The 15,420-nt window shown below is 38.3% G+C and overlaps 1 protein-coding gene across 1 annotated transcript in view; it reads right to left on the bottom strand.

Annotated features, from left to right (window-relative positions):
• LOC104404079 (P protein-like) overlaps positions 1-15,420 on the bottom strand; it is a gene marked incomplete at its 5' end in the record, with an annotated part of 68,773 nt that overhangs the window by 40,170 nt on the left and 13,183 nt on the right. Inside the window, 3 exons of the mRNA XM_010012430.1 lie at positions 4,833-4,941; positions 6,319-6,376; positions 8,692-8,839. Of these exons, the coding sequence (XP_010010732.1) occupies positions 4,833-4,941; positions 6,319-6,376; positions 8,692-8,839 (315 nt within the window). The remainder of the gene's footprint in view (positions 1-4,832; positions 4,942-6,318; positions 6,377-8,691; positions 8,840-15,420) is intronic.

A 15,420-nucleotide genomic window follows, 5' to 3' on the forward strand; every position in this document is an offset into this window, starting at 1 on the left:
TAATGTTCTGGCAATAAAATTAAAAGGAGCTCTGCACAATGTGCCCTACCAAATGAAAAAAAGCCAGTTTAAACTGAATGGAAACAATTATTTCCCTACTTTTCCACTATTTCAGTCACAGTTTTAAAATATTTCAATGATGGAAGATAGAACTAGTTAAGATAAATTGCAAAAAGAGACTTTCAGATCCTCAAAAGTATCTGAATTTGCAAACCAAGCCCACAGACTGAAGTTAAACCACAGTGAAAATAGAAGACGAGAGAGGTTTTCAAGAGAAACTAGATTTAACTACATAAATGAGACCCCATCAAACAAGATAACCTTTGTCTGTAAATATTGATTGATATTACCTTTAGAGAAATGACAACATGGAAAACTTAGACTTAGGATATTTGCTTGACAGAAGTGAATGCTGATTTATAGAAGTGGTCCTGGTACCCAGAAAGGTCATAGAAATCATGTTAGCTAGTTAAAGGAATAAAAGTGTAATTTTTTTTAAAGTTCGTAAGTTTGGGTTATTTGCTAACACTGCTTTGGTTAGCAGTACCAAAATTAAATTTAATTAGCAGTGAAACCCCCAAATAATCAATTACTAAGCCAAATGCCCATCTAGCTGTTGTGGGTTTTGTTTCTAAGGATCTATGACTAAAATTCAGTATAGCTTGAGAAAATGTCCTCTGGCATCTAAAGAGTGATGTAGGGTAAGGTGGATCACTTAATGAATTAGACCTGTATAGTTCAGATGAGTCACAAATGGCAACAAAGATACCAAAATGGGCTCAGGCAATAGGTGAAGAAGCAAAAAAGGCCAAGATAGCTCCCTCAAGCTCTATGATTTGAAACTCTATCTTTCACTGGGGCTGGAGCAAATAGCAGTCCTAAATCATGGAAGAATTCAGTGAATCCAAAAACCTCTCCCTGTCCCCTTGCATAAATAATTAATTTTTTCAAAGGAACATGAGAACAGCCATAGGTGGTAATACTATAAGTTCACCTATGCAAAAGTCCTGTCTCCAAGAAGGAAAGTAGCAGTAATAATGTGGAATGAACATACAAATAAGGCAAACATACAATTGCATCTTTCCTGTCATACCTGCCCAGCTTCCAGCAGTCTGCAGCCAAAACAGAGAAGCATCACTTCTCTGAAACAAGCAATCTCTCTTGTTTGCTCCTGGGTTAGAACCTAGTTTCTTGGATATGAGAGAGTCTGTTGCAGCCCTCTAAAACGAGGAGAGGACCTTCCCCTGCCTTGGAAACTACTCAGTCTGGCCCTGGGAAAGAGGCTTCAAGAGATGGAAGGAAGCAAGAACAAGACGGGCCACAAGGAGCAGCGTGCCTGCATTGTGTGCAGAGATCACTGAGGGGGCAGACAAAAGCAGGGCCACAGAGGTGATGGGGATACTAGAAGCTGTTCCAGAGTTCACAACAGCTCAGCAACCCATTGAACTGGCTGAAACCAAACCAAAGGGGAAGGACCTGCCCCACAGAAACAAAAAGAAGTAGGTTACAAATTGGTTTTGTGTATTCTTTCTGATCCATTCACTTTAAGCATCCTCTATCAAAAAGGGGCAGGGGGAAATCTAGTTTACATTTCAACAGAATCTTGCTTTATTTTACTTTTAAAATCTTCTGTCTCTCTTGGGGGTTCTCACTGTAGTTCAAAGCTCTAGACATGCCTGCCTGAGAGTTAAAGTCAAAATAGGAGCCAGGTACAATCCTCAAAGGGGCTTTACTTTGATCTTTTTTCATCTTCTCTCACATGCTTTATCAATGCTTTATCAAGAAAGTAAAATCCTAGGGGGATGAATGAAAGCACTGTAGAAGTCTGCAAGTTTGCCATATCTGTTTATTTAAAGTCTTGGTATTAATCTTTCATTAGCATAGATTTTTCATAGAATTAGACTAAATAAATTGATGAACAGGTACAAATCTGAATAGGAAAATGTTCTGCATTTGAAACGACAGCTAAGTATGCAAATTTTATTATTTAAATTAAAATGTCAGTTCCCTCAAATTATATTAATGATTCTAAGTTCATAATGGAAAAATTGGATCAAGGCTGGGGACTGATAAAGAATTCTATAATCTTTCTAATTCTCTCTACCAAATGCAATTAAAAGTTATTAGATTTCCAACACTTCAGCCTCTGTATAAAACATTATTCTTGTAGAAAATTAAACACTGAACTACAATCTACTTTCATTTTTATGAGAAAAACATATTGAACAATTTTACCCAAACCACCAGAGTACAAGATGTACAGTATTTTAAGAAATTCATTTCCATGCACTGGAGGACTAAAATCCATAGAGATTCACAGTGGCACTTCTTCAGTAATGATAAATAAGTGACAGCTATCATCAAGATAGTGGAATTCAGGAACCAGTGAGATCTCATTAGAAGTTTGCAGGTTCCACTAATTGTTAATAGAAATTATGTATATGCTTTAATAACATTCATTCATTAATCTGACAGGTTTGCCATGAATACAGAACACAGAGAAATTATACAGACCACATGGAGCCCCTATTTACTTTCAAGGTTGCAGCTGAAGATCAGCTGGTGAATAATAGAAACCTGCATTGCCTGCCAACCATGCCATTTGTTTTCATTTATATTACTGACATAAAGTAGGACGAAACCAATCATCAGTTACTGTTTCTTCTAGTATTGACTCCAACTGCTTTACAGTTTCGAAAGACTATCTTACCAGCAGCATATGCAACTACTGATATATGGTCTTTGCTGACTGACTGGCTTTTCAAAAACACTCATAGATGTTGGGTTTAATTCAATAAATCCTACATGCTTCGGTTCCCACTCACCTGAGACAGAAAAGTAAGGGTGAAAATTGATTTCTTAAAATGTTGATGTGAATGCCTTCCTTATATTCTTAGCCACTGTGACGTCAAATGACCTCAAATGTCTTCAGTTTCTGCATCTTCCTACACCTTAGTAATATAGCACTTTTGCTGTTAAAATACGTCAGTGTACCTTTTAACTTCTTGACAGCCACTAATGTTTATAGGCTGAAATTGCCCATTTCCATGGCAAACACTTTGAAACAGGGAAGCTGCCATAGCAGCTGCCACACAGCGCTGGCTGAAATGGAGAAGAAAGCCTGGGTGACATGATCCCTTTCCTAAACTCTTGCTGCTCCAGGGCACCAGGACTACCACTGCATGCCAACAAGGACTTGCTGGGTTGATTAACACTGACAACTGCTTAGCACAAGTCCACAGCGAGTTCCTAGTTCCCCAGAGCCCCTCTTGGGTAAGCGTTGCTTTGCTCCCAGACTCTTTGGCAATGACCCAGCTTGTTTCATCTAAGCTAAAAATAAACCAAGGTGCAAGTTCTGGAGAGAACTGATTTCAGGGATCACGTCCAAACAACAGCATGGATGAGTCTGAATCAGGTTTGGGTTTCTTTGCTCCAGCATTATTCCTAGTGGTTTCATACACTCGAACTCCATCACGTATACCAGACAGCACAATATATGCCCTCAGCCTCATAATCTTAAAACACAGCTATGCTAGGCTACCAAACTGCCCTTGCTGCAAACCGAAAAATTAATTAACCCATACATACAATGTCAAGAGGAAACACAGGGCCAGGTGCTGTGTTGTGAAGATATGGCCAGTCTACTCTGAAGGGACAAGGTCCGAGCAGTGTGGACACAAGTCATCCTGCGCTTCTGAGGGCTGGGGATCTGTCCCTGGAATAAATGCATTTAGCAGCAAAGCTATACCTATTAAAACATGTTCCTCCGGACACAGTAGCACATATCCTCCCGCTGGTGCCAGGAACACACAACGTTGGTGCTTCCCTAGCTCAAAGCATAGAGAACAGCTTTCTGCTACTGGTACCTTTCTAAGCCAGTCAATATACCAGGGATGTCAGCAGTAGATATGGAAGGTCTTCTTTACAACTTGATCACCATTGTACCGCTATAACTAGCTCTGTACTGAGCATAACTAAAATGGATTTCAATGTAGTATCTGTGTATGATGATTGATTCTCTGACTTATGAGTTATTCCTCTTCAAGACTTTCATCTTTCAGTCCCTGGGATGAAAGTACACAGTGGGGGTATTCAGATTGCATGAAGAAGACATAAATCTGAAATTCCATAACTTTCAAGTGCTCAGCAGCCAAAAAGAAAAATTTCTAACTTTTTATAGGGCAATGCACAAATAAGTTTTATGACTGTCCTTTGGTTAAATGTGAAGGTTAATTTGGTTCTTGTTTCAGGATGTGCAGCACCTGTTCTCACACAGGTATACAACTAGTTGTGTAAAAACCTGCACATATAGGTCTATACATAGAAAGTATGCATACAGCTACTTTCATTTCACACATATACAGTGTCTTCCTGATTTTATTTTGGAAGATAATATTCTGGTGATAAATTAATGGAGACTGGAAGTTATACAAAGAGTTATCTTACTTAAGAAATAAAGCCATACTACTTCTTCGTTCTTTCATGGATTATATTCTGATCTTTATAATGCATCTTGGCCATTCACTCAAGCCTACAGTGCAATAATGCCAAGGTCAAACTTGCTCATTATGTAATGTTTAGCCAGCTCGTTAGCACTGGGAAGTCAGAGAAATGAAGTCATGAACACTCTGTTATTCCTCCTGGGGCGACTGGGACATGACTGCATTTCGAAAACCTGTTCTGAGAAACTGTTATTCTGATTCGCCTGGTGGAATTGCATGGCCAGAGACATATGGAAAAGGGCTTTCTGAGAAGATCCAGAGTCAGAAAAATATTACTGTTGTTTTTGGAGAGATTGTTTGTTTTACTTAGAACAAAACTATGGAACTTACCGAGATCTAGGTAGATGCCTGGAACAAATGAATTGAGAAAAAACATAAGAATAACACATCCCAGCACAGTCAGGCATTTGATGAGAAGAATTTTGTCTGTTATTCTGTGCTGCAGACAGGGAGGGAAAATAACTGTATTAAACAATGATCTATCTATAATGCATAGAGTTCACAAAAGTACATGTGAAGTGCAAACTTCTGTTCCTGCATTGTGTATTCCTCTTCAGCATAAAAGACAGAACTATTAGAATTGAAGCACTTCATGCATACCTATAAAAAACATGAATATGTGGCCAAATGTTATCTGATACAAGTAGCTAGCACCTGCCTGTATACACTCAGCTGTTTTCAGCTACCCCTATCACACCTTCATTTCAGTAGGAGAAGTAGGGTTGAAATGCAATTCCTACTACCGAGGGCACTCCAGGCACTCTGTGATTTCATGGTGTTGGACAAAATCACCCTTTTTTGTACTTATGCTTTGAAAACCTATAAACTAGACTAGAGGTTAGATCTTTCATGCCTCCTGCACAACTATCATGGACATGCCAAGCCCATAATCTTTATGGAGCTTCTAGACTTCCTTGCCCAGCTCCTTCACCCCTGTGCTGATCTCCTCATGCTCTCACCCTCAGACCCAGTGCTTTCCACCATGACTCTGCTTCTGTTCTCTGATCCCATCTCACTTTGCTACCAATCCAGGGAATCACCATCTCCCACCCTGAGTCCTGACCTCGATTCACATACTTCCAAGCTCTACTAAAGTACAAGTCTCTGATCTTTAGAAAGTTTGTCTTTAGTGCAATGCCTTGAAAAAGGTGTAAAACCTAATAAGAAATTCTGTTGGTTTTGTTCTGGTTTGGTGTGACATAGACAGTGGTGTCCCAATCATGGACTTGAGCTCCCAAACACAGTCCTCACTTCATTAGCAATGCCAGCGACGTGGAAGGATGTGACATTTAGACAACTAAATTTAGGTTAAATTAATCCCACTACAGAATTTACTCCTCATCAGACCCAGCTTCAACATAAAGACTTAGCCAGTATTAATGTGTGCACATCAAAGAGAACAGGATTTATCCAAGTGGTTTATCCCTCTTTAAATAATAAAGCAGGCATGTCACAGATAGTATAGTAAGCTAGAGTCAGTATTCGGTACATCATCAGGAGTGTACCCTATCATCATGCATCACGGTTACAAACAACCTATTGACACCTTCTGAGTCTTTCTGACCACAGATTAAAAATTTAAGAAAACACTGCTGAATCATTTACTGATCCTTTAAATGATATCTAAGGAACAAAAGTATAAAACCTAACAAAACCTCACAATGTGGTTCGGTACCCTGTCCCACTGAGAAGCCAGCCAGCTTGCCTGCCAGCTTTTCTGCTGTCCTGAGAGTTATTAAATTTGCATCAGATCCAAAGCACTCTCTGTATAAAGGCATAGGTGCACACACACTGAGAAAAACTGCCAACTACTTACTTTTTTCTGGAGTTCCTGAATATTTGTTTCCCAGTTTTTATCTTCTTGTGAAATTTGCCTGAAAGAAAAAAACACCTGTTTTTTTCCAGAGTGAAATTAGAGCTTTGCCAAGAGCGTTGGAATAAATCCCTCTCATCACAAATAGAGCAACTTTTCCCCCATATGGAGTAACTCATACCACAAAGGAATCATGGCCTTCTTACAGCCACCAGCAAAATTCCCATGAGCATTCACTAAGACTCCACTTTTGTAACATGCTCCACTAATACACAGACACTTTGGTTCGTGAAATGTGCCACAGGCTTGGAAGGAGCTAGCCCCCAGAGTATGGACCTCAGTATAGGATCTGGCTATAAGCAATATGTAGTTCCCTTCACAGTTTCAGGAGCTGATGTGTACCCTGCACTTGCGATAAAACAAGGGTCGCGTGCTAACGTCCACAAGTCAGAACACACGTATTTCACATTTGCATTTTATAATGAATTTTTAAGATCCAGATATCATGTTATCAGCATAGTCAGCCTTCTAGCAAAAAGTCCTGGGATTTGTAGTTCAGGAGTGCTGCTGTTAATGCTAATGAATTCTTACATTGCTGCAAATGTACTGTGCTGGAGGAATCCTGATTTTTAAGTTTAAATATAAAATTTTTATTTGTATGTCAGAAGTGTCTTCTTTAGAGTACTGTAAAGTCTAATAAACTATTATAATCTTTTTAAAAGAAGGCTATCTTAACAACCTTTTTTGTCTTTAAGTATTAATACTGTCACTCCATTTGAAGTACACAATACCAACAAAAAATGTGAACAAAAGTCATATTACTGAAATAGCTTAAGATATCATATTTGCATGGCCTTACTCATACTGCCTATTTGATATGCTTATTAATTAAAAATATTAATTCAGTTTCAGTATAGTCAATTCTATACTTTTAGAGTATTTATCACTGCTATCTTCAGTCATTAAATCCCATAGCATAACAAATGATTTTGCTGGAATGTACACAAAATAAGGTTAACGTTTTTGTTAGTCCTACTTTCAATAAACTTCTTTTCTATACATAAACAGTTAAGTATGTCTGCACTCAGGCTCACACTGAAGATTTGATTATGAAATAATTTTAAAACACAGAAATTCACTGGTAACATGAGATGAGAAGCTTGACATGGGCTGGCAGTGTGCGTTTGCAGCCCAGAAAGCCAACCGTATACTAGGCTGTATCAAAAGAAGCGTGACCAGCAGGTCAAAGGAGGTGATCCTGCCCCTCTACTCTGCTCTCCTGAGACCTCACCTGGAGTATTGTGTCCAGTTCTGGTGGCCTCAACATAAAAAGGACATGGAGCTGCTGGAGCAAGTCCAGAGGAGCCCACAAGGATGATAAGAGGACTGGAGCACCTCCTGTATGAAGACAGGCTGAGAAAGTTGGGGCTGTTCAGCCTGGAGAAGAGAAGGCTGCGTGGAGACCTTATAGCAGCCTTCCAATATCTGAAGGGTGCCTACAAGGATACTGGGGAGGGACTCTTCATTAGGGACTCTAGTGGTAGGACAAGGGGTAATGGCTTTAAACTTAAACAGTGGAAGTTTAGATTAGATATAAGGAAGAATTCTTCACAGTGAGGGTGGTGAGGCACTGGAATGGGTTGCCCAAGGAAGTCGTGAATGTTCCAACCCTGGCGGTGTTCAAGGCCAGGCTGGACAGAGCCTTGGGCGATATAGTTTAGTGTGTGGTGTCCCTGCTCATGGCAGGGGGGTTGGAACTAGATGATCTTAAGGTCCTTTCCAACCCTAACTATTCTATGATTCTATGTTTTTCAAACTCAACAGTTCACTGAAGAACATTTGAATTTTTTGATAAAAAACCAAAGTGTAGCATTTTACTACTAAAAAGCCAAAGTGTAACATTCTACACTGAAGCCACTATTGCAAGGAAAAGTCTAATGACATATTTGTGATTTTTTTATGCCAAAAACTACCTGAAATTTCTATGCCTCTAAATTCAAGTCATACTGATATATATTTTCCAGACTTTACACATAGGTTTTGTCCTAAAATACTTTGTGTTTTACTGATGTTGAGGGTAACTCTTCGTATCTGCCCTAACACTTGTATAAAGACAAGAATATAGGTCTCATCCCAGTGAAGATCCCTGAAAGCCTTCACTTCCAGCTCTGCCTAAAATTACTATATGTGAGTCCTTGGCTGGTTGAAGCAAACAGAAATATTAACCCTGACATTAGCAAAGCAACGCTATCGTTCCTAGATGTAGACTGAGATCAGCAGGAGCTTCCTAGCAGTCCAACAAACTGCCTACACCTGCAAGCTTGTCCCTAATGAGGGTCAGAGCAGGGGAGGTGGGACATGCTGGTCACCACTCACCTGTGAAACGTCCTCAGCTTCTTCTTCAGGAGCATCTCTAGAGTCAGCACCTTCTGCATCAAGAGGCATTTCACGGCAGTCTCCTCTCTGCTGGCCGGGTTAATGCGCTGTGCTGTCAGTCTCCAAACATAGATCTCATGTTTCAGCTCTAAAAGGAAGCAAAATAACTTATTTTAGAGCAGGTATAATACCTATGAAACCAGAAACACACAAAATACGTGTAATGTGCCCTGGTCTCAAAACTGTTAAAATTACTGGAATGGTTGCCAAAAAAATGAATGCTTTTATGCTTCATTTTGCAGAACTGAAGGGAATGAAAAATAAATGGAAATTTTTCAAAATTTTAAAGGTTTCCTAAAAGGACTTAATTCTTAGGCACTGAAAACACAGCTACAATCACCTGTTGAAAGATATCTGATTCTGTGTAGTTCAGACAAACTGATTAACACTTGCAATCAGCCTCCAAAATCTTGTCAGAATTTTCAACACTTTCTGATTTTATTTTTTTTTCCAGTATTTTCAAGACCTTGGGGAATAATTGAAAAATGAGTGTTCCTGTTCGGGAAGGACTTTAGACCTTAGACTGGGCATGGAAAAAAAAAAAAAAAAAAAAAACCAAAAAAAAACTACCTTTGGATTTTACGGGAAATCACTAAAGAAATAAGAGGAGAATATTCATTCAGAAACTACACAAATGTTTCCTGATGAAGCAACAAGATGTTGAATTTACTTCAGAAGAAAATGTCCTTTGAAAATCAGAATAGTTGATACATCTTTTTATACTGTGACTGCTGTTGTAGTAATAATTTTATGAAGAGGTTTTCTAGTTAATCTGACAGAATGGGGGATTTTTCCCTATGTCTCTTCTAGGCACAGTCTTCTCATGATAGCCCACTATGGCTACTTATCATGATAACATAGGTGGTCCATATCTATTGGCCACTGTTTTTGTTTTGACGGAAATATAATACAAGACCCTGAGGTCAGTGAGAACACTAAAACCCTTTAGGCCTTTCTATACTTCTCCCATTTCAGGTCTGCAAACCCGTTTGGACAGCAACCCTTAGAGTTTGGAACATCTAATATTTTATGACATGCTATGTTACATATGGACAAGGGCTTAATGCAACTTTAAGATCTTACCAGTCACTTTGAAATTATGTCTAGAGCAGCATAAATGCAGCATTTGGCTGCCCCTGAATGGAAAGGTCTCACACCCTGTTCCCCCTGTGTCCATGAGTTCCTGTCCCCTGCTAGGTGGGGCCTAATGGTCATGTTACTACCAGGGTGAGCTCATTCCACTCACTTGTCCAGCAAAACCCAATCTGCAGGATTCTCACAGGGTTATCATTATGGTGGATCAGCCTACCATCCAATTTATCCTACCACTGCTAGATCTACTAATAATAATTGAAATGGTATGTCTGTGTGTGGCATATAACTTTCATGACAATTTATCTTTATAAAGCAGCTAAATTAACATTTAACTGCAATTGTAATAGCAGTAGTTGAAGTGATAGAAGCAAAGCAAAGTTTAGTATGCAGTAATCTGCAGTAAAGGAAGACAAGAGAGCTGCAGCTCCATCAGGGAATTCAGCCCATTATGATACTAAAGCCTTTGTGAACATGGTACATTCATAAAGCCTACAAGGCACCACAGCAATATACCAAGCATTATTATTTCACACAAGAGAAAAAAATATTTATTTTTTTTTACAGAATGAAGTCCATTTCCAACTAGAAAAGAATAACTTTTAGATTAGTTTTAGTGTCAAATAAAGGATCAGCAAACATGTAAACCCTATGCCACAGATAAAACACCCTGATCCACTGAATTTAATGGCGTTTCAACTACTGACCTGAGCTGTAACATTTCAGAAAAGATTTTCTGCATTTTAGCAAACATTAAATTTCATTAAAAAATGCTTATTATTTCTGCAATCTGACAATTAATAGTCAGATTAATTTTCACTTAAAGTAATCATGCATTCCCTCCTACCTGACTGCCAATAACAAAGAAGACATCCTCAAAAACCGAGTGTAATTAATTCCCAGTCTCAGAATCTGAAAAGGCCAGTCTCGTTAATTGAAGATACTCAGAAGAGCAAGACCAACCTTGATGAGATGATAAGAATTATCATAAAATGACAATTTTTAACTTGCAAGTGCTCTAAATACATTAACTACCTTTTTGCAAGCAACACAGTTTGCACTGCTGGGGTGTGACTAATGACATATAAAGCATGTTCCTCTGAAGGGGTGGATGTCTCCACATGCTTTTATAGCTTAACTCTTCAGTAGAGCAATTACGTTTCTTTGGTAACCCCTCAGATCAAGACTACTTCTGTTTAAATGTTAACTGAAAAGCAAATTAAGCACCATTAATTCCAGCTTAATCTAGTAATAACAATGTCCATAATTTTTAGGGTTTTTTTTAAATCCCTGATTTATGCAATTAATCTTCTAAGCATTATTAGACGGTAAGTGCCGTCTCCATTTTAAAAGCACAGAAACTAAGTCAGAAAGGTGAAAACTAAATGTAGAAAGAATTCACCTCAAGGAATACTCCAGCTCAACAACTCATGCCTTAATCCTAGAGGCAGCACTCCTTAACATGACACAAGCATAAGGCTCTAAATCTGAGGGGAAAAAAAAAAAAATATGTCTGAAATGTTCTTGTCTGTATTCTTTTGAGTAGTCCAGTTCATGTATAGTGGTTAAAGGTAAGCAGAGGCATAAACATTTCAGGGTCTTCAAAGCCACAACAAAACACACTTTGCTTTATTCAGCTAAATCCTTGCAAAGGAATGCAAAAAATCTGCACAACTCTGCATAAAGCAATATAGAGCATTTATATAAGCTTTTCAATTCAAGAATCCAACAGCTGAGACCCCATTTGGTCACCAAGGCACTTAATGCCATTTTAGTTGCCCAACATGGGATTGCATCCATGGCACAGGATTTACACAACATCCTCATCCCTGCAGTAAAGCAGCTGGAGCCTGGCAGAAAACTGCAAAGCTCAGACAGCACCACCCACCTAAGTCATCTCCCAGGAATCTTCTTCCAGGCAAGCTGGGGCAGGCTGCAGCAGCCCCAGGAGTTAGGCTGTTCAGAAAGCTGCAAAATAGCAAGTATTGTTCTCCTTCAAAATATAACTGGAATCTTTCCTCAAGGCATTTTGGGTTCCCCCCTGTAATTTTAGCTACTGAAAGAATCTACAACACTACAAGCCTACTGCTGCATTTTATAAGAGAAAAGTAAATTTAATATCACTATGATGGTCACGTAACAGTCAGATGGAGGAATCTGCAGATATTAAAGAGGATTCTTATTTCAGAATGGTTGATAAAGACATATATTACTCTTCAATTATTTTGTTCCTGAATGAAGGATGGGATCTCTTTCAGCTCTGTTCTCATCTCTGGGTAAGTCAGACTTAGAGCAACAAAGTTATTTCAGTCCTTGTGGTTTTGTCCCTTAGTTTCCTCTACTGTAATTCTTCATCTTTTAAAACCAAGACTCTGAGAATCACAATATGCAGGTTTTTATCCTGAGAATGGCACAGGGTCATGGGAAATAAAGGGCCAAGTATTTTAAGCATTTGATTATCTAACATTCCAGTGTAGTTTATTTCAGAAATTTTTCATCAGGTTTGAAATCTTGGAAAGTAATTTTGGTTTGCTCACTATCAAAAAGTTTTAACTCAAAACAGTCAGACATGAAATCCGATTTAGCCAACGTTTTCCATTAAAGTACAAGTCTCACAATTAAAAAAAAAAAATCTCTGTTCAGTTCACTCTCCTCTACTCAAAAGTGAACAGGTACATTCCAAACAACTACTGTTGCAGCAAACGTAACTACTGCTGAGGTCCTTTCAATACCAGGAAAACAACAACAACAAAACAAAAAAAAAGTGCCACAAGCAACCACTTACAGATGGTGTTCCCAAAGTCCTATTAAGGAAAAAAGAATCATGAAGAGAAGCAGCCTCAAGAGGACAGCTCATAATCCAAAAGATAGTGTCTCATATAAAGATTTTAATAGGATAAAATAAAGAGCAAAATAATGAAGCACACTTCAGACTCACCATATATTTAGCAACTGGTTTAAATGTATAAATGGTGACTAATAAGTTTGGCTTATGGCAGGAATAATTTAAAAATCTGTCAAGGTTACTTTTTTTATTTGAAACATCATCACAGTGAAAGCTGTCTACAGCAAACAGACACAGAGCATGTGTTAAATTAGCCTAAATGGTTCTCTTAAGCTCTATATACCACAAAGATCTTATGAGCTTCAATACCATCAGAGTAAAGCAAAAAATTTTGTCACAGCTTCATCAAAACACTTAATGAAAAGGCCAGGTCTTGCCAATCAGTGTATATCTGTACAATCATTCCACACTTGTGGTACGTACACAAAAATCGAAAGGGAGAAGTGCTGTAAAAGAAACAGGAGGTATCACTTCCTCAGTTTTTACCTTCCATCAGTGATTTTTCAGTACTAATTCCTTCCATGAAAAATGTGTATAATAAATTGTGAAGTGCTGCTCTATTGATTCAAAATGCCACCATATTATACTTTCTTTCTGCATAAGGTAGGTAAAGTAATATTACAGCCGCCTTCTTTTGATGGCTTTATTATCAATGCACTAAGCAAATAATATGAGATTGTCATATTTCCCTTATTCTGTAATGTAAGAATCCTATTTTTATCATCTGAAAACAAGAAAAGACAGATTGACATTTTCCTTTTTCCAAAAGGAATACTTCATCAACTCTATAGCAGTTCAAAGGACTTATACAGGTCTTTAAACATTGAAAGATTTAAAATGTTTAAAAAATATAAAAATCTTGAATCTGTGTAAAGTAAAAAACCTACACTTATTTTCATTCATTCATTTTTAATGATCAATAAAAACAGCTGTTCAAGGTGCAAATACTAGAAGACAGATTTCTGTTCTACATTTTTAAACATAAAACCATGAGTCTGGTGGATCCTGATGTATTATTCAAAAAGGAGTATACACAAATTCTGCAGGGACTACCTGCTTCTTCGAGACTAAAAGTCTTATGTTTCTTTAAAATAAAAGACAAAATATGTATCAGAAAGATACAATCTTATATCCCAAGATTAATTTGTAAGAAAGCTGCATCTTTTAGTTTGGCATGCTATCATCCACAGTAAGAGAGTTAAAATGTTAACTATTCAAACAAACAAACAAAAAAAACCCCCCACACACACACAAAAAAACCCCAAAAAACTACAAACAAAACAAAAGCAAACCAAGAACGTTTTCTTGTTCCTCATTGTTCTTTAAGATTTAAAAAAATGCTTCCCGTATATTCCCATGATTAGCATCTCAGCTGAGGACAGTAAAGTGCAATGCATGCAATGCATATTCAAAAATTGCTATCCAGATTAAGCTTGCAGTTGAATGCTTGAAAATATCTTGAAATATTCCTTTCCTTGGACATTATTCTCTGTATAATCTACCGGCTGGTTTCCTCACCTGAACCAACTTTCAAGTGATGACAGCCCCCTACTTTTGTTATATTAAATACTAATAATGCTTTTTGGGCTGTTAGTAAAGTATCTACATAGGTTCAGACAGACCTCACAATTGACATTTGTTGATGTACTTAATCCAGCTAGGTACTTGATGTACATCTCACTGATTCTAGCAAGAAATGGTTCCTACAGTTACCAATAGGTTACTAACTAAAATAGGGCTAAGGACTGTTCTCTGACCCAGAGCAAAACACATGGCTGTACTGATGCTATATACACCTTACCCTCAGTGCCCTCTGTACCCCTGTGGTGTCCTCATGGCCCTGGTCATTATTATTATTAGCTTTTTTCAGTTCAAACTGAAGAAGCACTGGGGTTATCTTGCAAGTCATCACATTAGTTCTTCCCCAGCACTAAACCAAAAGGTTGTACATTAAACTGCAGGGCATGGCACCACTGTTAGAGAATACAGAGGCCACCATGACATCCCACGCCCTGAGGAAACAACAGAGCTGTTAACCCTTTAACCATGGCCACCTATCCTGAGGACCATTCCTCCAGACAGGTATCTCAGAGCTGTGACAGACAAAGGGGTTCACATGGACAAAATAATAACAGCAGCACTGAGCTATTACCTTCTGCTACAATTACAGTTGGCAATGCCTGTGCTTGGTCAATTGGCACAGAGGGGGAAACTCACTAGACATTAAATGCTAAACAAGTTTTTCAGTTTTACCTTGTTTTCCATCTTGACCATCCCCTTAGCTTCACATGGTTTCTTGCAAAATGAGGACCAATGTGAGCAGTCTGTACTTGAAGGAACGGGAACAATGCCTGGACATCTTGCAGGCAGCACAATCCTGTCGGTTGTCTACGCCTGACAAACCTCAATTACCACTCCCCTACTTCTTTCCTCTTCTAGACTTTCTATCTTTTTGCTGCTGGTTTTGTACATTTTTTTTCCTTCCTTCTCTTTTTTTTTCTTCTCTTAGGGAAGCAGCTGTAAAGCTCCACATGGAAGAATGAAACAGATTTGCTCATCTGGTTACCACATTTCACTTTGTGAGAAACAGCACTGTGTTTTCCCCACATTAAACACGTTACACATGACTATGATTAATTAGAAAATTCCTTCTGTTGTCAACTTTCCATGCTGACTATCATACTACCATAGCAATGTTTTCCCAGCTGCTGCAGACAGTGAGCCACGCCAGC

Source organism: Nestor notabilis, unplaced genomic scaffold, assembly GCF_000696875.1.
Source record: "Nestor notabilis isolate BGI_N333 unplaced genomic scaffold, ASM69687v1 scaffold884, whole genome shotgun sequence".
Lineage (NCBI taxonomy): Eukaryota > Metazoa > Chordata > Aves > Psittaciformes > Psittacidae > Nestor > Nestor notabilis.